Genomic DNA, 22,564 nt, shown 5'->3' on the forward strand with positions numbered 1-22,564 from the left:
GAGACCCCTGCATGATGAGAGGTGCCTGGTGCCTGAGTCGCACTGAGGAATGTGGTGTGACTCTCCAGGGCTGTGACGAAAGGGGAATGCTCATCTTTTGTTTTTTCTTCAGTCGTTTTTTGTGTTAAAATATTTCAATAATCTATAATCGGGTATTAGTTACAAGTACAGAACGGAACCAGTACTGATAGTCGCAACTACGATATAATATAGTATATATACTACAGTGATGGTCAAAAGCCCGATGTCCAAAGTCACAGAACTCTCGGGCCAAGACCATTGTCTCAGTGTGTCCAACCAAAGTGAGAAATGTGGTAAATGAACGGCGTTTGAGGTCTGGAGAAGCTCTCCCATTGGCCCAAACACGCCAGACTTGGTTTATTACGAGGTCTGACGAGCTACAACGCTACAACTGCGGTATTTGGCTCTATGTATTGCAACTTCTACTACTGTACGCAAAAAAGAAACTAGGCTGCAATGAGGTTGACATTTTTTTGATGTGGGTATAATTCGGCTCATGCCTTTGTAGTCACGTCAATATATTTCTGCACTACAGTATGATATATGCTCATTTATTGATATTTCGGTCGCGTTCTCGAGTCAGTGTGCGTACTTTCTGCGTCCTGTATTTTTTCATGTAGAGTGGGAACACGAGCAATGTTTCACAAGACGAGAATGAACAGCCCGATGTACCTCCGAGTTCGGTCAGTCTGTTATTATTCACGCTGGAAATGCCCTCTTGGCACGTATTTACGGGCATGGATCTGACGAACTTGCCTGGCAACGTAGCGAGACTACAACTGCTTGTTGGTCCGATACGATTCAGAACTACTACTGACAGGAAAGTTCCGTTTGAGGAGTTTGGATGCCTACTAGAAAGTGTTTTGATTTTTGAAGTGCACCAGTGTTGTGGACGTCTGGTGACTCTGATATGAGACACAGTCTTCATTCTTACTCTGAAGGACGTCGGTTAGTGATGAGTGCTTGCACCCGTTGTCATGACAACTTTGCAAGAGTCCTGATTAATATCTGAGCTCTCTTGATTCAATTTCAAGCTAAAGAAGCCGTGGCTACATCTTTAGATGCATCCAGAGCCCGTAACTGTCCGTGCAGTAGTTCTGCTCCAGCGTCGGGGGTACAGAAATCGTACGACAAGCTCCTAGATTCCCCTTTTCAATGGACACCTGGGGACTATTCATTTGAGCTGATCTACTCCTGGATCAATCAATAGAGGTCCATCTACCCTGCCCAGTTTACCCCCTATTGATCCTAGCACCTACAGTCAAAAGTCAGTGTGAGGGGAGGTTCGAAATCGGCCCGGAACTGTGAGACAGTTATATACGCCAAACCAAGAGTGAGACTTGATACAAGTTCAATTATACATTCAATTAGTTGTTTGACAGTCTTCCAAAGTTTCTCCCCTGTGAAATCGTCTCTTCACAGTGTCTGTCACAGACATGTCTTTGTTGCGCACCTCCAGACAATGCTGCTCAGGACACTGCAAGTACGAAGCCCCAGTGATACAAGAAGATCCCTTATAGCTACAGCCTGTTTGTATCTGTATGTATACCAACCTCGACTTGCACTTTCAACCAAATCGAAATGCACCTGTTGCTACTATATCTGCAAAAAAGGAAAGTGCAGCCCAGTAAGAACAGGCACCGTACAAGCATAGATACATCCACTGACTCGGATACAGACAATGCACACTAAAGATGTACTATTCTTGTCAGGATACCTATCAGTCTTCCGCATTGTTTGTGCAGTAGATGTAGCTGTGCGCCCCTTAGAGACATGTCTTGCTAGAACATATAGCTCTGACGCTATGCTGTGCTGCAAGTACAGTACAGTACCGGTAGATGTAAGAGTCCATTCTGGGTAAGTCTCGGTCTCTTATTTCACCAGTTTTGGAGTATTATGGCTTGGACTTGTCGATTTCATCTGTCTTTTTGGTATACCTTTCGATATATAAGTATCTGTTTGCACGGTCTGGTTTAGCTGCAGTTCAATAGGCAGATCGATGTTCCTGATAGGGTGGGTACTGTATCTATACTCTAGTGTTAAATGGAAATATAAATAGGGGCAGGGTTTCTCTAGTGAAAACAAAGTCTCTCTCAATTGCTTCTTTTGGAGTATTTTTCAGAGTCGCATTGCTTTTTCAGCCTTCTCTTATTGTGATGCTCCTTTCCCGTTTTTTTTTTTTGTTTTCTGCTATAAAAAGACCTGCTTTCTTTTTCTTTGTGCGTGGCAGCCATGGCGGCTATCTGTGTATACGCGAATAAATAATATATTGTAGGACGTTGCAGACGACAGAGCACTCCTGGGGACCTCAACGACCGGTTCTCGTATCTTTGACTCTCTCTCTATCGACTGTACTACTACTACTGAGCCATGGGCCAACCAGTTGAGCTCAGATTCTGTATTACGAGTTGAAACCATAAGAGGATCAAGATGGAGCACGATACCATTTGGAAAGATATAACTAAGCACCCTTTAGCTGTGGATCACAGTCTCAAGCTTTCGTACCTGGAATTTCTTTTGGCGGAACGGATAGCTTCTCGGTAACCAGAGAGTACGTTGATCTCCAAACTCGATCTTCAACACGCCCACCTTTTGGAACTTGTCTGTCTCCACCTTTGCACGTTTCTGTCCGCTATCTAATGTTTATCAATCATCCGGAGTTTTTTCTTCTCCTCAAGAGAGACATTGTTGTGATTGACGCATGTTGATAGTGACTTCCATACATGATCTGAAAAGACCCATGGTGATAGATGCACCCATGAAGACTTGAAAACCAGACACAGTTCGATGATTGAATCACAACTCGGCTGACCCATACAGTAAGGGTAGCGTACTGAACCTGAGGCATTTGGTCTTGGTCCAAACCCTGCATTCGAAAGGTGCAGAGTATTTGAGACTGAGGCTTGGCTGGTTGAGACAGGTTTACCTGTATGTGTGTTTTTTTATGGGAAATGACTAGTATTTCAACTAACTAATATCTTTGTACTTTTTCCTTATAGAGACTCTGAACGGTACAGCAGGAATCTGCGCGAGCTGGACACCTTTCCAGGTGTGTATAACCATCGCAAATTGGTTCCTGCGTTGTTCCTACATGTTGGTTCACTTCAACCCCTCAATGAAGATCCTTGAGCGACAACCCAGGGCTGAACCAGCCTGGAACAAGTCAGATCATGTCTCACGACCTCACTCCTTGTTCCTGCGCCAAGGAGGCGACTAGTGCACAATTACTCATACAAAGCTCTTTAGGATAGTTAGTAGTCTGTGGGGCTTATCGACCTCCATCGCTATCTCCTCATCGACACACGTGAATTTCCTGCGTTCTGCTTTTACACCTTTTGCAACGCTGATCCATGAACATCTTTTGCGATCTACACCTGCATCGAACCATATGTGGAATCTTCGCCAGCACGAGAATATACGGAGTAATGGGAGACCAGGAACAGATGGTCGACTCTTGAGGTCAGACAAGATCTTCCTGGGCCATTGCATCACACTTGGTAAGCACCAACGGAGAGCTAATCGGTTCGGCTTGCACAGAGCGACACCGCGGACTCCTAATTCAACCCGGTCTCTCCAAGTAGGTTTTATTCCGTCTTGTCGTCAAGGTTAGAAAAAGACCGTGTGTCTCTGCGCAAGTCTCCCTACCTTCACCAAGTGCCTATATCACGTGGGGAAACACACTGTTGCTAGTTACAGCGGTGCGGGAACGGGTGTCATTTTGCATGACTCGTGTATACGTGGTTTTCACCACACCTAAAAGCCCTTAAGCCGCTGTGGTTGCTCAGGTAGACAGTGGAGAAGGGTCTCCCCTCAAGCCACTCCTACTCCAGGGAGACGGCGGGAAGGTAGAGTCGGATTAGAGCGCTGGCGGCACGGTGCTAATGGCAACCAGGCCATTTGTTATTCTCCTTGATAGCTTCCACCTCCCCGTAAGAGCTCCGTGAGCGCATAGCGGTGCAGGTAACAGTACATACTGGGACGTGCAGGGACGTACAGGAACATTTGCGATCTGCCTTTTGCTGCTGCTTGGGATTGCTATTCATATGGGAATTTGCCGCCACGAATTGCTAACACAACCAATGCATACCATAATGATGGGCTATTTGCGCAACATTTGTGTGGATATGCCAATTGATGCCGCCGGTGTGTTGGTATGCCTACCGCAACACCAATCTGAGCTCACACACTCACATAACCACCCTGATTCACCACCACGACCATAAAACAAAGAGCGGTAGATAGGTTACACCGTTATAAATTCCAGATGGTTCGCTGCTTTCTCTTGTATCTTTCACTTGTCTCTGGCTCTAGCTTACACACTCTGTCGTTGTCTCCAGTGCAATGTTTAGATCTACGTTTCAGAGTTTTGACCCTTGCTTCGCTTAATTGCAGCGTAAGAAGCAAGGGTCTTGATGGTCGGCAATGTGGCGTGACTTTTTCCAGAAACAGCGCCTTTAGGACCCTCCGCAGACCCCGCATCTGGCCAATGGCACCAATATATCCTTCATAACCCCCATTTTCCGGCCACTAGCTCCGATTTGGACTCACTCTTAAACTTTCAAAGATCGCCATCAAAGTCTAGAAGCCACTTTAGACTCATTAGGCGAGACGATGCATGCACCGTTTATACTTGTACATCGGCACCATTTGGCAACCACTTGAGGGTAATAACTAGAGACAGCGCGAGTACAAGGCAAGGTGCGGCATCAGTGGGGGGGAAAGGGGGGTTAGGGAGAGTCACGTGATGGCCTGACTATGTGTAGTTTCCAGTCAGTTGTGTGCGACATTTGGCTTCTTTTTCGGTCGTGGCTGGAAGAACTACCCACGACCAGAAAAACACAATGATTCCCTTCCGGACAGATCTCATAACCAAGATCTATACGACCGATCCTTCGTCTCATCTCATCCTCCATATCACCCCCCTGTCGACCTTCAAATCTAATCTGGAGCAGACCTACATCTGGGGAGCAATAACAATGAGGTGTAACCAACGAACAAGCGAGGACGCCGTTTCGTTGCAGGCAAGAATCCACACTTTGTGGTGTTTCACATTCACTGGGGGGGGCGTACCAGCGGTACGTGTAGCGCGTTTTCTTTATTATGGGCGTTAGTATCGGCGCTAGCACATGGGGCGGTTGGGTGATCACCATAGCTACTCGTACGAGTGTGTATGATAGTGGTCGGAGTATGATAGAGGTCGGAATATGATAGAGGTCGGAATATTATGGAGATCTGTGTATAATAGGGAACAGTTATCCACCAAACGACCATGGTTGGTTGTGCTTTATACGAGATTTGGTATGCTTCGATGGTTCGATCGTCCTAGGGCTGGTACAAACAGATATGGCCTATATCACAGACCCTGGTCAAACAAGGTGTAATAAATATAATCTCTTGACAAAAAAGTTACCTGGAAAGGGTCTTTTATACCACACAAGCATCTTGCTGTTTACCAGGTGAAGATTCTAACTACATGTAGATTCAGGCACAGCGGTTTCACTACAGTACCGATTCCATAGTGTCTGTAATTGTACGTGAAACACTCCAGGCAGGTGCCGTGGCACGTTCTCGTGTCAATCCAGCCCAGCCCACAATATGTCTTGCCGCAGTCTTACCTTAGCATCTACTGTATCCACACCTGTTCTCGTAGTATCTGTACCATTAGAATAAATATAATAAATAAGTTATGTGAGTGAGTAAGAGTGGGTAATTAAGGGAATCACCACACCATGCGTTTCATGACGGGCCGGCCAGCCTTTTCGCCGCAAAAGCCTCCCTCCAGCAGATCGACCCATTCGAACTCGTTCTGCTGCCGGATCTGCACCCGCTCCTCGGCGTACATGTAGCTCACGTCCTGGACGGTGTACAGGCTGTTGACGGACTGAGTGGATGCGGTGGATGCCGCCGAGCTGATGGAAGGAGTTCCTCTGTGAGACTGGGCGGATCCCGTAGGCTCCATCTCGTCCGTCTCGGGTCCTATCCACATGATTCCCTTGGCTGTGAATCGCACCAGGTTGTCCGGATGGCCCTCCGAGGCCGACAGGTTGTTGTGATTGGCATAGTAGCGTGACGACATCTTTCTGGGCTTCTCAGGCTTGACTTCGTCTACCCAGTGGAGGTCGTCCAGGTCCTGCTGCAGAGATCGGTACTTGCTTTCCAGAGCCTCGTCTTCCGAGTCATGCATGCCATCAAAGGTGGCAGATACCGCGCTGTCAGGAGATGCCATAGAGAAGCCCGAGTGCGTGGAGGACGAGCTCCGTTCGCTGATGGCAGAAGCAGCCCGGGTGTGGGTGTTCCAGCTACAGTAGGGGCCGTGTGCTGGCTGGGGAGATCGGGCCTGTTGCAGATGGCGTTGTCGCAGCGCCTTGAGGCGCTCGTTCTGAGATGCATTGAGTGACTTGGGCTCGGTGGCCGCCGTGGAGGCACGGGGTCCGGGGGAGACCACGGGCGCTGTCTGGGTGGCCCACAGTCGTTTTGCCTGGGCCATTCGTTCGGCCTTTTGTACCGCAGAGTCCTTGTCTAGCTGCGACGTGCCGCCAGAGACGTAGGCCATGGCAATGGCGTCATCGAGACTTGTCATGGTGGTGTGTATGGTATTCTGCTGATAACAGGCCTTTCCAGTAGGTCCCCCAGTCTCTATATAATGTGAGAGAGCTTTGCTTCGGTGACCCTTGGCAGCCCTCTGCTGCCTATTGCATGTGCATACAGCCGCTGCTCTCTGTCTAGGACAAAGAGGGTCCAAACGAAAAGTGTTTGGGGGGGAGTACAGAACTTGTACTTGTTCTTGCATTGGTAGTCTCAAACTCTAGGTTTTCCCACCTTTTCCAAACCTTGGAAACAGCCAAATCAAAAGGTGTGAACTACAAGCAGCACAATTAGAGCCTCCAGCTAGCGTGGACGATAGAAGCGTCAAAGTGTGTGGTGCCCCAGCTGTGTTTGTGCCGACCCAAAAAACGGTCCTGAGGCCTCCGTCTCTGCATATCCCCTCTCCCCCTATTGTGTCGCACTGTATACATGTGCACACCCCTTTTGTGAGCCCCTTGAGCCCGCCTTCTCGCTTAATATAGGCTCTTATGCCGGGACTCGAAAAGTGCCCGAAAACCCAGAGAGGCTGAGATGGAGAAAAACGCAAAGTGGCCGAGCTAGAAGCGCAAAACGAAAAACCCAACTCTGGGGAGAAAACCAAATTTCTGGAGGACGGACAAAAATCACAAAAGAATAAAAAAAGGCGAATCAACTAATCCAAATCGCAAAAAGGTCAACCCAGTGCATGGTTGTAATATCGTCGATTGAGATTGAGTGATTACAATCAGGAAGACAAGCGGTATACCTTCAATCCGCGGTAGACCTACAATCTGCGGTAGACCTACAATCCGTGGTAGACCTACAATCCGTGGTAGACCTACAATCCGTTCTCACAGTCCCACCCACAGTATCCAAGTCTGCACGTCAACCTCGCACACACACACACACACACACACACGACAGCCATTGCAACATCTAAAAGTTCCAAGGCTGCCCTGACTACCACATGTCTTTGTTATGGTAGTCTGAAGAGCTAAACGAAGCCTATCGCCTTGGAGATAATGGTGGCTACAGATTAGGAGAGAGATGCTACAGTGTACTAGTAGAGCAGATATCCCTTTCCACGGGCAGAATTCTCACTATGTATACATTGAACCAGGTCCATAATGAGACTTCTTCAGACTGTTGAGCCCTATCACTGACAGCTGACAGCTCTACAGTCTCCAAGTTCACCTGTCACACCCTGCAACATTGTCCGCACGTTAGCGTGGTTGTACTTTTTAGCTTCGTATTGCGATATGGAGTCTCGGGGACTGGGATGGGGACTACATGAGGTTGAGGAGGATCACTGTGGGGTGGGGTTTGGGCAGCCTTGGTGCAATCTCCCTGAGCTTCAAAATGCAATTTCCTCCATCTCTCCACCTCGTCTGTACCCCATCTTGCACCCCCATTCGCCCTCCACCACGGTTGCACTCGTATTATGGCCAAGAGACTAAAGGAGAAGCAGCAGCAACAGGACAGTCGTCTTGTTCAAAGGAGGGGATGTTCTTTTGTGTACTCTGTGAAGCATGGATTATTATTTCTGACTACCGACTGTCCTACGATGGCTCATGCCGATGTCACCAGGGAATGTATGTGCTGCGGAAGCCACTGTCAACTCGCCATAATTTCCTAAATTTCCTGAAAGAGGCAGTCTCGGCTTCCATTTGGGACGTTCTGGTGTCTGGCAATGTGTGCTTGTACATCGTACAGTAGCCGCCGCAGTACGAGCACGTCACTGGATCTGCTCTCTCAGGCCCACAGGTCGACAGCTGTCTGTTTAGGCTGGGTCCACATGTTACCTGAAAGAGACGTTTTGGCGAAAAACATTCGGGGCACACTTCCAAGTTGTTGGCGGATGGACCACAAACGTCGACAAACTCCTACCGTACATTGTCCATGTTTCCAGACCTTCTGCCGCTCTGCATCCTGTGAGACCCACAGATTCAGAGACATAATACAATCTACCCACACGACAGTCTCGGTTGCCGAGGCTGTGCCTACAGTCTCCATTGAGATCAATTGAGAAGCGTGTGTCAACCGTGGGACAATCTCCTCAACCAAGTATTGTACAGTACTTGTGGAGACAGAATTGCACACCCAAACCTCTGCAGGAGCACCTTCTCGGCACCAGTACAAGTAGCTCCAGAAGTGGTTGCGGTTGCTGACCGGGTTGCTCGGGTACGTGTGGGACGCATCACCGATACACCGAGAGTGTGCAAACTCCTTCCATGCACATTTCTTTTACTTTTGTACTGCGTGTGTGCAAGGTGTGGGTTTTTTCATGTATCCCTTGACTGCCGTTTATACTCGTTTCTTTTTGCAAACCGATTGTGTGTACTGTAGTGTACTTGTCCAAGTGCTGTCTGGTTTTGCTTTTTTTGCGCTTACACACGTTGACAAATGGCCCGTGTTTCACACCCTTTATCTCGTAGTGATGGTCGCGATGCCGTCTTCATTTCGGGTTTCATCCGTGGGCGATCCGTTTATTATATATGTTGAAAAATTGTGCACGAAAAATAGCCGGCTTGGGAAAAATTATCTGACTAACAGTGTGGACATAGCGCACCAATTACTGGCCAAGAAGGAAGAGCGAGAGCAAGTGACACCCGATCCGCCTACATGGAGACAATGCGTCTCCCCGATTCGCGAAATATTATCCTCGCATTGTTTATATTGTCCTGTGGGGCCCCTGAACAACCTGCTTTTCGTGCTTGGAGCTTGGTGGTTGCTGCTGCTAAAACCTACTGTACCAGATACTGTGTTTTTTTTCTCTTACTGCATGTGCCTGTTGGTGCATTTCTTGCTTTTTCCAAGACACCGGTCGCCACAAGCAGTCAATATCGCCGAGCGCGCGGCTGTGGCACTAGGATTGTATTCTGAGTCATGTGACCCTCGGCGTGGGTACTGGTACGCGAGACCTGGAGAGAGAGCGAGAAAACGGTGTTTAAGCGGTCACTAACGGGTTGGTAGAACCCTTGTACATGCTGAAATCAATCTACTGAATCAATCTACTGAATATGCACTACACTTGAGGATACATTTACGAGATATTATTCACCACACGACAATTGAAAATATCCACCCGAGGCATGTCAATATGACTATTAGTCTTAATACTACATGTATTGTACATACTTGTATGGTATACTTGCCCTCACAGCACCCAGAATAAATAGGCTCAGCCATCCGTATTGGGCCGTTTCAACCTTGATTTTGATTCAGAATAAGAGTCCATGAGGCAGAAGGCTTGGTACTCGCACTGATATGGCAGGGTCAAAAAAATGAAAATATTCTCACTTGTTTTTTGGCAAGGGACTAACGTTGCTGTACAGTACTGTACTGTACGTGACAATACCCTTGTACGACCCCACATTGTGCTTCAAAGTGTGTACTGTATGGTCCGGTAGGGATGGGTTGCGACGAGACTGGATTACTGAACTGAGACAGTTCGTCTCATGAATGCGGCATGATTGTCTAACTGTGTTGTTTGACAAATCACTTGGACAGTTATTTAAACCTCTTCGTCTACACTTAAAAACCTCAACCGTTACCAAGCACTACACAATGTGCATACCTGTACTCGGTAAAACACACATTCCCGGTAAAGCACTTACTTGTACACGTATGCTGCTTGGTCCTACCTCATCTACGTGCATCCCTTTTACCGCGTTAACGAAACTCTCTATCTACTTTTATACGCGCTTTATCCACTCTCTACCCTTCCTACGATCCTTGTCTTCTTTCGTACAAAACTCCGTGGGCTCGGAAAGTGCGAAGGTTACAGCACGTACGGCTAGACTGGCTCTTTGCGCTACAGGTAGCTGATATGATGGAGCAAAGGCAGAACCCCACAGCATAGCATGGCAATTCACCAATGTCCGCCCAACAGTGTATGCATTTGGTTGACTATGAAATAGAAGTAATAGCGGGTCCGATCCATGCCAAGACAAAGCCATCCTATCATGTTTGTCAAGTGAGCTCTTGACAGTTTCGCTACCCAATTGCGCTCTTCGACCGTACAATTGTGCTGTACAAATAGCAATCGGTCGCCGATCCCATGATAAGACCATCTAGGCGAGCTGAGACTTGACGTATTCCAGAACCTTGGTGTCGACAGCAACATCAAAGGGGGTCTTGTTGTCGCTGTCCACAGCCTCCGCGGAAGCACCCTGCTGGATGAGATAGACAGCAACGTCACCCTGGCCCTCGGCCATGGCGTGATGCAGAGCGGTCCAGCCGTTGATGTCGGTGGTGGACAGAGGCGACCCGTTCTCAAGCAGAGTCTTGACCATGACCATGGAGCCGTTGGCAGCAGCTCGAACGAGCGGAATCTGGCCCTGGCCGTCCTTTGTTCGAACTGAGGGCTTGGCTCCATGATCTAGCAACAGTCGCACGGCATCGATTCGGTTCTTGCCCACAGCAAGATGCAAAGGAGTCTGTCCTCCATTGGCCTTCTCGTTGACATCGGGATCCAGAGGCAGAACAAGCTGCAGCATGTCAATGTTTCCGGTGGAGGAGGCAATGTGAACAACGGTCCAGCCACTAGCGTCGGTCTGGTCAATGTCAGCAGGCTTTTGGTTGTCCAGAATCCACTCCACAATATTCTTGTGGCCCATGGACACCGCCCACAGCAGAGCGCTTCGGCCGTCCGAATCCACCAGGTTCACCTGCTTGGGGTCACGTGACAGAATCTCCTTCACTGTGGCCAAGTCGCCGTCCCGCGCAGCCACCTGGAGAGGGTATTCTTTGGTTTCCATTGTGTGTTTTTGTTGTGTTAAATGCTTGTGTGTACAAGGAAGGACTTGTTCGTGGTGGTGATGCAGGTTTCGATCATGGTACGATTGCTTAAGGTTCGAGGCGTCCCCAGATTTCCGTATGCATGATCACGTGACCTGATCGAGGTGGTTTAACCTCTTTCTTGGTCTGGTTCAAAGGAAATGAAATCATGAGGCTCTACTGTGGGGCAGAGTGGGGAAGACGGTGGAAAATATTGCTGCGATCCATCGCTTCGTGTGGGGAAAGGAAAATTGGGCTTTTGGACCGCCGACCCTCCACCTTGAGCATGGTCTTTAGAGCCCGTAGTTCAACAGCAAGGTGGTAAATTTGGGGTTGAATTAAGGCTGTCAACCAGGGGGTTTGATTGAGCCCACTAAGTTCAAGTATTTGTCCCAACCGTTACTTTAACAGTAGAGAATAACGACATTCGACAGCTTCACGAGCGCCCATTGGCTCTCGTTTGTTGATTATTACCATGCCTGCCCAGTCGCCAACCTGCTATGGCCTCGACCCCCACACTAAATGCATCATTAATTACCAGATACACGGGTAATTGCATACGCCGCTACACTTGTCCTTGTCCTGTCTCACAAGTGTGCTCCAAAGGCTCTCCTCCCACCCACTCAACCCAACATACACCGTGCTCGGCTATCTATCGCCAATCAGCCTTGCAATATTTTTCTTATCCAGCCCCTCCATGTAATGCAATGCCGTCATATTACGTGGCGGACGTCGCCAGCAGTGCGCAACAATGGCCGATTATTAATTTTCTGCCGTCGTGAGCAGCCCGTTTGTCTGCTCGCAAACCGTGCCTTTTTCGGCATGCCGGTAAACTAAGAACGGTGACTGCCGTTGGTTCCCCTGCATCCGAGCACAAGCACGTAATTAAACCGAACCTCCGGCAGCGCCTGGTGTATGCACAGTCCGCTGTACACAATGTACGCACTGGTACGTGGTATATCGAGCAATTGGACGTGGGCGTGCAATACGCGTGTCCAACTACAACACGCTTTTTTATATTGGCCTTTAGCCTATATTGTTTTGTAAATGTACTGTATTTCGACCGGTATTTTGACGGGCTGGTTTAAGGTCTGTACCAAGTCCGGTAGACCGTTTTTTCGTCTGGATCTAAGACATGGCTTAAAATACGGCTTAAATTAAAGTGAGTGGAAAAGCCGTGTCGACGAACAAGCTAGTGATGGCGGTACAGTAATTAGTGTCGAAAATACACGGCCAGGCAGCAACCCCTCACCTCGACTCGGGCTCTGTTGACCACCGCAAATAATAAAATACAGCGACAATACGTACGGTACTGTACCAAAACTCTCAAATAATACTGGCACTGTAGACCACGAGCCAAGAGACACGACGTACAAGTATGTACCGGCACCGACAAAGGCCCAACGCTGCTGCTGTGTGCTTTTTCGGGTGCTGTGCAGCGAGGTTAGGATATGAAATGCAACAAGGGGGACCTAAATGAACACCTCTCAAAGGGTCAGATATTAGTCCGATTTTGACACGGGAACCTCGACTCTAGACCGTCGACCCCTGAATGACCTCGCCCCATGCCTTTTTAGCGGGTTGCCAACCCCAGCACGCCTCTTTTTTGACATCTGCGCGCTCCAACTGGCTGGCTTGGCAAAATGGCAAAACTGCACTATTCCCGATATAATAAAAATTCCGATATACGCATAGCCCGTACAGATCCATTGTCTATGTGCTTCAGAGCACATTTGTTTTCGACCCAAGACGCCGGGGCACATGCGCAGCTACTGTAGTCTACTCTTGCCAAAAATGTGTCTCCTCCCGCAGACATAATAAAAGTGTGCATTCTCGGTTCCAGGTCCAGAAAGGTCTTTTTTGGGAGCTACAAGACGCTGTATTTGGGCCTCGATTCTGTCACTCCAAGTTGCCTTCGCCAAGTACTCCCATTTCAGACCCATTGTTTCATGTCACCAAATCCTGTCAAGAATGTACTGTATTATTTCCGACGCGTACCTCAGTATTGGACGTGTCTAGACGAGTGTATCTCATCTGGAGTTATCGTATCGCGCGCTTCTCGTGACTAGGGTCAGGTACAGTACATCTCCAACAAGGACGAGACAGGACATGAAACAGACAAGTCTGGTGTTGCATTTGTACACAATGTGAGCTATATGAAAATGGATCGGAATTGTACTTTTGCAATAAAAGTACTTTGTACGGCGATGGCACATATTAGCGGCAGAAACTGAAACACCATATATGTCTGCTAAAAAAAACCACATATATCAGTCTCGAGACTGCAAGAACGAGCACATATCCTTTGGCGGATATGAGAGGGCACGATAGATCCAGCTCTGACGAGCTAATTGAGGTTCATTGGAGTAAAATGCGTGTGCCAATGGAATACGCACAAGTACAAGTGTGTACCAGTACGATAGCTGTTAGAATATGCTAAGTTTTCTGTCCAGATATTAGATTGACATGTTTTTTTATGTCGCACACAGCATAAATGTTCCAAATTCCAAGTAAACTCCAACAACGTCCCTAACTGTGAATCCACTCATTTCTAAGCAGAAACTCGAGTATCTTGAAACATTAATATTGAAACAACACTTCTGTGTGTATCGGTTAACCAAATTGTGTCATGTCCATTTATGCCTCTTTTTTCAGCAATATTCTCAGAACATCAATTATAAAGTATGATTGATATATATAGTTAACGGCTTACAACTCATTTCAGGACCCTACGTTCCGATAGTAGCACACACCAGAAGAGTGTGTGCTTGCTCATTCACCAGAAAGAGATTCTAGATCGGCAGATACACTGCTTACAGGATGGACATCATTGTCTACGACCAAGCTGGTTCCTCTCATGTCTATGTGAGAAATTGACCAGGTTGGTCCGGGGTATCACCTTTAACAAGACTCTCTCAACAATATTCTGACCTGAGTGCGAGAGAAATAGAAAAGATTGAAAAGAATATTCCATAGATTATGTCACATGACAAAACAAGTACTGTAGTAAAACTTGCAAAAAAGGGTGTGTTCTAATCTCTAATTGTCTAGACTAGCTGTGAGGCGCTTTTTCTGAGCGCCCTTGGCAAGAACATACAATGAGACGAATTTCGATAGATACACTGCGAGTGCTTGGTTTCGTTGAGTAGAAGGTAAAGGCGATATTACTACAAGTAGACGTACGGATAGACAGCTTCGCTCCAGCTGTGTAATAAACAAACACATCATATTATACAGCTTAGTGGGACCTTTTTGCCCATTATATATCTTCTAACCCCGGGCAATGTCCAAAAGACGGTCGGCATCCGTAACAACCGGAGAGTTCTCCTCGTTGTAGGTTCGAGCATTCTGGTTCATGAGCTCGAAATCAGCCACAAAATCGTACCGGTTCTGGTACACATTCTGCTTCACCTTCTTCTGGATCACGTCAAGCGCAATCGGATTCTTGATGAGCTTGAAGTAGTCGGGATACAGCTTTTTGGAGGGAATGGACCGGAACAGGTCACACACATGCCGCAGGCCCGCAGACTCATCTTCAGGATCCCAGGGCTCCGTCAGCGCAAAACACTCGTTGAGAGCCAGCTGGCATGACTCGTTGAGCTCCTCCCGGTCAGCCACAGACAAGGTTTCCCGGACCTTGGGGATCTTGTTCTTGTTCTTCTTCTTGGGAGGAGGAGACGCCTCTTCGTCGACAAACTGGTCGTCTCCATCGGCATCGTCAACGATGATATCATCGGCGTCCAGACCGTCATCCAGATCAGTGGGGGCTCGGGACCGTCGGCTTCGGCGTCGCTTCTTGATGGCAGCGTCCAGATCCTCGTCATTGTCCACAATGTTGAGCCACTGCTCCTCTGTGAGGCCGTCGTCGTAGTACACTTCCTTTCGCTCTCGAGCTCCTCGGCCGTACTTGTCCGAGTCGGCCATGTCGTCCTCTCGGAAATGCTCAGACACATCCTGAGTGAACTGGTCCGGCAACTCGGACTCGGAAAGCAGCCGATCGGGTCGTCCTGCGCCCTTGCCATAATCGCTTGTGGCGTTCCGCTCGGCGTCCATCTGGGCGTAGAAAGCCCGCTCCTCCTCGTTTCGAGCCAGCAGGTCGTTGAGCTCCTCATCGTCAAGGTCCTCGTCCTCTGCCTCTCGAGAGCCACGCTTAGACTCCTCCTGCTCCAGCAGCCCTCGCAGGAACGCCTCCTGCTCCTCGGCCGTCGACTTGTTATCGAACTTTCCGGCCTGAATGACCTTTCCGTCGATTTCAAGCTTTGCGTGAGCTCGCTGGAGAATAACCTCCTCAACGGAATCCTCTGTGATCAGACGCAGAATTCGCACCTCCTTGGTTTGACCAATTCGATGTGCTCGATCCTGTGCCTGCAGATCCTGATGAGGGTTCCAATCAGTGTCGTAGATGATAACTGTGTCGGCTGTCTGCAGGTTCAGACCTAGACCACCAGCTCGAGTGGACAGCAGAAAACAGAAATAGGGCGAATCGGGAGCGTTGAAGAGCTTCAGCATCTCGGATCGATCGTCGGCCTTGGTGTTACCATCTAGTCGCAGGTACTGCAAGCCACGGAGCCGCAAATAGTCCTCCATAATGTCCATAATCTGGGTCATTTGGAAGAACATGAGCACCCTATGGTCCCTAGCCTTGAACTTGGGCAGAATTCGGTCCAAAAGCTCAAACTTACCTGCAGAACGCCACAGTAGGTCGTTGTTGCCATGTGATGGGTTCAGAAGAGTCTCGACTTCCTCGTATACATAAGGATGGTTACAAATCTTACGCAGTTGCATAATCTTGTTGTTGAGACCCTTGACTCCGCTCTTGTTGACACCAGCCGCGCCAGAATCGTCACCAACGTACAAAGCGTTGTACTTGAGCATCTGCTGGTACATTTTGAGCTGAAGAGCGCTCATCTTGCACTTGATGACGGTCTCCACCTTGTCGGGGAGATCCTTCTCAACGTCCTTCTTAAGACGTCGCAGCAGGAAGGGACGCAGCACCTTATGAAGACGTCGGATGACCAGCAGCGTCTCTTCTTCCGTGAGCTCCATCTTGTCCTGTGATCCGCTGTTAGCAAACGGCGTGTTGAACCACTCGTCGAACGTCTTAACCGAGTTGAAAATCTTGGGTAGCACAAAGTTGAGCAGCGCCCACAGTTCGGGCAGGTTGTTCTGCAGAGGGGTACCTGTAAGAATGAGTCGGTATCGAGAGTAGTAGAACTGCGTGAGCGTCTGGGCAAGCTTGGATTGGGTGTTTTTCATTCGATGACCTTCGTCAATGATCATATGCACCCACCGGATTCGGCCCAGAAGCGCCTTGTCCTTGATGATGTACTCGTAGGTGGTGAGCAGCACCTGGAAGTCTCCTGCTCGTACCTGGTTGGACAACTCCTTACGCTGGTTGGGCGAACCCTTGAACACAATCTTCTTAACGCTGGGAGCCCACTTTTCAAACTCATTGGTCCAGTTAGTGAGTGTCGAGAGAGGGACAATGACCAGGTAAGGCCGGGTCTGTCTCTTGACTTCAATAAGGTAGGTAATGAGGGAAATGGACTGGATAGTTTTTCCAAGGCCCATTTCGTCGGCCAAGATACCATTCAGAGAGTTGTTATACAGAGACACCATCCACTGCAGACCCTTGAGCTGGTACTCCTTGAGCTGACCCCCAACCAAGATAGAAGGCTGCTTGGAGACTGTCTCCTTGACTCGATGAGCAATATGGTAGTAGTCGATCTTCTCGCGGTCCTCTTCTCCCTCTCCTCCTTCTTCCTCCGCAGCAGGAATGGGCATTTGAGTTCCGGCTTCTCCTTGCTGAGCACGAACGGCAGATGACAGAGAGTCCAAGAACGAATTGGTCTGTCGCAGCAAGTGGGTGATACGTGTATCCTTGGTCTGGTCCAGGAGCTTGAGGTAGGCCTCCTCGTCGTTGGACTTGAGAGCTTGCAGACGCTGCTTGGCAGTTCGCTCGACTCGTCGACTCTCTTCTCGCTCAACGTACGAGTGGAACTGCTGGATGCCCTTGGCCACGGCGTACTGCTTGGTTCGTCGACGATGGGCCTCTTCTCTGATTCGGTCCGACTGGTGGCACACCGAGTTGACGTACGCCATGATTTCCTCCCGCTGCTTGCGTTCACGCTCCATGCGCTGCTGTCGCTCTAGCTGCTCCGTCAGTCGCATCTCGTGCGCGGTCTGCACCTTGGCTCGTCGGTTGAGAGCCCGGTTGATGACCGAGTCGGTCACCTGGGACGTCTGGGCCTTGCAGAAGACTAGATGTTGCCGCAGACTTTTTTGCTTGGTTAGCAGCCGCAGGGCCTTGAGCTCGGCCACAGCTCGTACTTTGAGCGCATCAGTGCCTTCGGCTTTGCCGAGATCATCCCGGGAAGCATCCAACACTCCGAGGTTTGATGGCAGAGACTCGAGCTCCAGAATCCGCTGCGAGATTCGGTTCGTGATGATGAACTCGTGTCGTCCACCGACTCCCCGCCCGTTGTCCACAAACCCGCCTCGGGGGGGCACTCCGCTGTCCTTGAGACGTCGCTGGTAAGGGGTGAGTGACTTTTCAAGTGCTGCGTCAGCCTCCTCTTCGGTGATGTCACTTTCGATGCCTACCGTCTCCATTAGGCGCTCCTGCACGTCGGTGGGCATGTCGAGACCTCGGCTCAGGTATCTGAACGCGTTGACCTGGGTTCGGAGCAGGTCGAGGTCGATCTTGTTGTGGGCGGCTTTTCGGGCGCTGTTGACCTCTGCCAGACGCTTGTTGTACAGCTGCTGCTCCTGGCCCATGGTGTGCAGCCGGGTGACGATGCCCTCGAGTTCGGGTGTCACCGGGTGGTCGGATTGATTAAGAGCATTGAATCGCTGTGTTAGAATGAGAATAGATGGCGGTCAAGCAATAGACTTGCACACTGTGCTGTGTTGAGACACGTGTGTCGTCACGTTATGTGCAACGATACGATACGATACCAATGACCCATGACCCATGACATCGATAATGTCGTGTCGACCCGTCCAACGTCGGCTGTCGTGTCCATAACACAATCACACTCTGACAATGTCACGTGGTGTCGTCACGTCCTCGGTGTCACGTGATGGTGTTCCGTCCGTCGTGTTGGGTCTGTCTCCCCTCCTCTTGTCTTCCTCTTCCTCTGATACTCACCAAAAACAACAACTGGGCCTGCTCCACGCTCTCGGGGGTGGGGATGGAATAATAGTGGGGCTGTTTGGCGGAGCCGTTGAGAGCACCGCCATTGGGTGCTGGCGAATGCCCGTTTTCGAGATCCATCTTGCCAGTGCTGTGTGTGCCGTTGATGATTCGGTTTCGTCGAATACCGCACGGTTCTACACGCTTGATAGTTTCGCTCGACAGCAGTGGGTGAAAGTGTGTGAGGGTCGACCAAAGTCTAATCTGCTCCCACCCACGGTTTCGGACCACGTTTTACGCGGCGCGGTATGGATGTTGCCGGTTCGACTCCGCTTTGGGTGAGTATGCTTGGAAAGTTTGGCTGGAATGAAGGTGCACCAGTCAGAAGGAAGATGTCGAAATAGCGGGTTGTGGCTGGCAGACACGGCCGAAATATTTACTCAGACGGTCCGCATGGTGTTAAAATGTCCTGTTGCACTGCTTTGACTTACTTGGGGGGAGGACAGAGTAGGTCCAGTACAGTATGTACGTTAAAACAGTGCTCTTGTAGACTAATTACTGAAGGGCCTTCATCTTTCAGCTGAAGTGGAACATACAGCACCTCGTTAAGGAACGTTCATACTTTCTCGTTTGACACTACACAGGTGCCCGGGGGCCTCAATGGGGTCTAAGCCAACTTCTCAATCAGTCACGTGACGCATCCCCGTCCTATATCGCCCATACCTATGCTGCTCTGTCATGTATCCCACTGTCACATTTGCATGCATAACCAGGATCTTTATCTGCATCTAAATTGAATCTTCTTCACACAGTTCACTCCAACAACAATGCCTCGACCCCGACGAGAAATGACGCCTGACGAGGAGTACTCTCGCAAACTGTCGTACATCTTGCGACACGGCGCCACCAAGGAAAAGCTGCCCATTCGAGAAGACGGATACTTGTCTGTAGGTGTGCTGCTCAATAGAGCTGGAATCAAGGGGAAATGGAACCTGGAAGACACCAAGCGGGTTGTGCGAGATAACGACAAACAGAGATACAAGCTCATCTTTGAGCCCACAGAAAAACAGCCCAAAGAACCCACAGACCCCAACGATTGCACGGGATACTGGATCAGAGCTAACCAGGGACACACTATCAACACCAAGGTCGAGATGAAGGCTCTCAAGACCCCCGAGGACTTCCCCACTCTTGAGATCTTCCACGCCACCTCGAAACAGGTGCTTCCCATTGTACTTAAGGAAGGATTGTCCAAGATGAAACGTCAACATATCCATTTGGCTACCGATCTAGTCACCGAAGGAGGCTCTGTGGCTGGAAAGCGACTTAACAGAGAGGTGTTCATTTACATCAATGTTCCCAAGGCTCTGGAGGCCGGAATCGAATTCTTCCTGTCTGAAAATGGTGTTGTCTTGACTGAGGGTAAGGATGGAAAGATCTCTCGAGAGTTCTTCAGTAAGATTCTGGACAAGAATAACCAGCCGGTTGACTTGGAGGCGTTGGCATAGGTGCATATAGCAGCATTAAAAACATACTGTATTCGATAATATACGTTACAGTCCATGCTTGTACTTGCAATTGGTACCTTACCTCACGTTACATTGTGTTGCATCTCTTAGTAACCAATATATATGCTGCTGAGGTATTATCACGGGACCGTAGACTATGTCCCCTGTTAATTCACCTTTTAAGATATCTTCAACGTCTTTAAAACTTCTCCTCCTATCTACAGCCTACAGTATACATACTCCAGGACTGTGTCCAACTGTGGCATCCGTGCGGCTCGGAAATGCACAGAAAATATATCCTTCGACATGCATGATACAATTTCATCCATCACCAACCACACAACCGCCATGAACAGCAACATGAAAAAGGCGCCTCCTACGGCGAGCAAAACGCATCTCAGTAGTAAACTGAACAACATGAAGGTGAGTATCACGTGAGGAGAGTGTCGGACTGATCTGGAGATGATCTTGGATGACAACTGGGATGCTCAGAGCAAACAGAGCAGTTTCGACGCCACCAGGACCTGGAGAATCAAATGGGGTTGTGACTGTTGCAGGTTAACAGACGCTTTCAATTGCCAGTACTTCTTTTACACATATTCAATCCATTCTTTTCCACCCACTAACGCAGTTTATGCAAAGATCTTCTGATCAGGAAATGAAGAAGGAGGAGGAAAAGGCACAAAAAAAGATTGACGACGCATCGAAATGGACCGTCAAGGGTGTCAAGGCGCCGCGAATCCGAAAAAAGTCGCGCAAAATCGTCTCCGTGGGCTACTCGGACATTGCGCTTGCTGAAGATACCAAGGGACGGCTGTCATGGGGAGGATTCAACGATCTGGAAGACACCAAGAAGCCCAAGGAAGACACTCGGTCGGCTGCCGAGATTGAGAAGGAAGAGCACGAGTTATTACGAGCGGCCGCCAAGAACCAGGGTGTTTCTGGGTCTGGAGGAAACAAGGCCAAAAAGCGGCCCTCTGAGGGTGGAGATAACGGGGGAAAGAAGAAGATGAAGTATTAGTCTATGGTAGACGGCAACGGAATATGTAACATATAAGCATTATTATTGATTTTAGGTGTAGGTACACTTGTAGGCATAGTCGTACGGTGTCCCCATAGCTCTAACAGACCTGTTTGCAAGCGCTCTATCTACTTTTTCAAATAACCACCCTTTTCGAGGGCATCTCTGGCAGCCGCATTAATGTGTTTAAATCGGTCAGGACCAAGTTTGATGCCTCCATACCATCGAGCGACCACCACAACCACATTCTCAACCCCCGTGAGAGACAACAAATGCAGTAATCTGCCTCCTGCAGCATCCTCTCCATCGTCATCACAGTCCTGCGCATAGATACCCTTTTCTGCGTCCCTCAGAATGCGGTAAGCTGTGATATTGTGGGTGGCACGGGCAATCTTCTTGTCCTCTTTCAGATGGTTGATCTTGGCCTCAGCCTCGGCTGCCGAATGGACTGTGAATGCATGAGCCACGAATATGGACTTTCGATCCACCACCGGATCCGACAAGGTCCAGCCCGCAAAAATGGCAGCCTTGGCTTCTGCGCTTGTCTCGTCGTGATCCTGATGTGTTTCTGGCTCCTCGGCTTCCTCAGAGATCTCCTCAGTCACTTCCTGGACCTCTTGGATCAGTGAGAATAAGACAACCTCGCCCTCCATATAGACCTGAGCCAAAATGTCTTCCACCAGCCCCTTGTCCACGTGCTCAGTCGACTGCACCTCTGGAAGGATGTCTGGGTAGGCTGAAGGGAAAGATAGCTGCACCAGCGCTCTTCGATCTGGAATCGAAAGGGTGTATCTGCGAGGCCCAATCTCCTTGAGAGAGTCTGGGAAAATAGCGTCGATGGTCTCCACCTCTTCTTCTAACGACATGGCGCTTGTTGTAGATGTGTTTTAGATGCGTGAGTGGCTGCTTTGTGTCGAATTTGCGCTTTTAGCACCGATCTTTGCACTAATCATGAGAGTGGTATCAGTGGTCTCACCACTTGCAGCACACTTGCACACTGCATGATCTCAAGGTTAGGGTGAAAGAGGAGCTCATTCAAGTATGGATAGAGGGATAGTACAGCCGACACTTTGATATCAATTCTACGTGGCTGTTCGATGATCCTGGGACATTTATCATGCAAGATTAATTAGACTGGTTCTATTTGGCTGAATGAATGGCGTTGAGGTACGAGAACCATTGGCAGTACAATACTTACAATTACACTTGACTTTTCAAGTAAACCAAAACTGGTACTTGGTTTGTCTTAAATTTTAATATCCTGTTACTTGCCTTCTCAAGTAAGTCTCTCTAATAATCATCTGCTGGCAAGGACGTTCGACCCTACAGCCAACCTACAAGTAGACCACCTCCACCCTGAGATCACCAAGTGGATCCTTGAATCAATGGCACGTCCACTCGAGAAGCCACACAAAGACTTCTCGAACCCACTACTCCCGCACTAAGTGTTTCAGATGCGCTTGTAAGACAGAGCGGCTCGAGTTCTAGAACCGATGGCGTTGTGGTCCTTAATTTCGAGTATCTACAGTAGCGGAA

The 22,564-nt window shown here is 49.1% G+C and overlaps 7 protein-coding genes across 7 annotated transcripts; 2 read left to right on the top strand and 5 right to left on the bottom strand.

Moving 5' to 3' along the window:
• Nucleotides 1-5,740: 5,740 nt before the first annotated feature.
• On the bottom strand, nt 5,741-6,811 carry YALI1_C01675g (uncharacterized protein; the record flags this gene model as incomplete). The annotated part of the gene is made up of 1 exon (XM_501319.3): nt 5,741-6,811. The coding sequence occupies one exon, from the start codon at nt 6,809-6,811 to the stop codon at nt 5,741-5,743; it is 1,071 nt and encodes a 356-aa protein (XP_501319.3).
• A 1,526-nt stretch (nt 6,812-8,337) lies between these two features.
• On the bottom strand, nt 8,338-8,824 carry YALI1_C01694g (uncharacterized protein; the record flags this gene model as incomplete). Its single annotated transcript, XM_068282168.1, has 2 exons — nt 8,338-8,749; nt 8,793-8,824. 2 exons carry the CDS (start codon nt 8,822-8,824, stop codon nt 8,338-8,340), a joined length of 444 nt encoding a protein of 147 aa, XP_068138269.1.
• Nucleotides 8,825-10,658: 1,834 nt separating this feature from the next.
• Nucleotides 10,659-11,345, bottom strand: YALI1_C01720g (uncharacterized protein; the record flags this gene model as incomplete). The annotated part of the gene is made up of 1 exon (XM_501320.3): nt 10,659-11,345. The coding sequence occupies one exon, from the start codon at nt 11,343-11,345 to the stop codon at nt 10,659-10,661; it is 687 nt and encodes a 228-aa protein (XP_501320.1).
• Nucleotides 11,346-14,634: 3,289 nt separating this feature from the next.
• YALI1_C01789g (uncharacterized protein) lies at nt 14,635-18,640 on the bottom strand (the record flags this gene model as incomplete). Its single annotated transcript, XM_501321.4, has 2 exons — nt 14,635-18,216; nt 18,515-18,640. The coding sequence occupies 2 exons, from the start codon at nt 18,638-18,640 to the stop codon at nt 14,635-14,637; spliced, it is 3,708 nt and encodes a 1,235-aa protein (XP_501321.2).
• Nucleotides 18,641-19,326: 686 nt separating this feature from the next.
• Nucleotides 19,327-20,007, top strand: YALI1_C01800g (uncharacterized protein; the record flags this gene model as incomplete). Its single annotated transcript, XM_501323.3, has 1 exon — nt 19,327-20,007. The coding sequence occupies one exon, from the start codon at nt 19,327-19,329 to the stop codon at nt 20,005-20,007; it is 681 nt and encodes a 226-aa protein (XP_501323.3).
• Nucleotides 20,008-20,313: 306 nt separating this feature from the next.
• YALI1_C01810g (uncharacterized protein) lies at nt 20,314-21,028 on the top strand (the record flags this gene model as incomplete). Its single annotated transcript, XM_501324.4, has 2 exons — nt 20,314-20,430; nt 20,639-21,028. The coding sequence occupies 2 exons, from the start codon at nt 20,314-20,316 to the stop codon at nt 21,026-21,028; spliced, it is 507 nt and encodes a 168-aa protein (XP_501324.4).
• A 128-nt stretch (nt 21,029-21,156) lies between these two features.
• Nucleotides 21,157-21,894, bottom strand: YALI1_C01826g (uncharacterized protein; the record flags this gene model as incomplete). The annotated part of the gene is made up of 1 exon (XM_501325.3): nt 21,157-21,894. The coding sequence occupies one exon, from the start codon at nt 21,892-21,894 to the stop codon at nt 21,157-21,159; it is 738 nt and encodes a 245-aa protein (XP_501325.1).
• Between the last annotated feature and the right edge of the window lie 670 nt (nt 21,895-22,564).

The sequence above is a fragment of the Yarrowia lipolytica genome, chromosome 1C, assembly GCF_001761485.1.
Source record: "Yarrowia lipolytica chromosome 1C, complete sequence".
NCBI lineage: Eukaryota > Fungi > Ascomycota > Dipodascomycetes > Dipodascales > Yarrowia > Yarrowia lipolytica.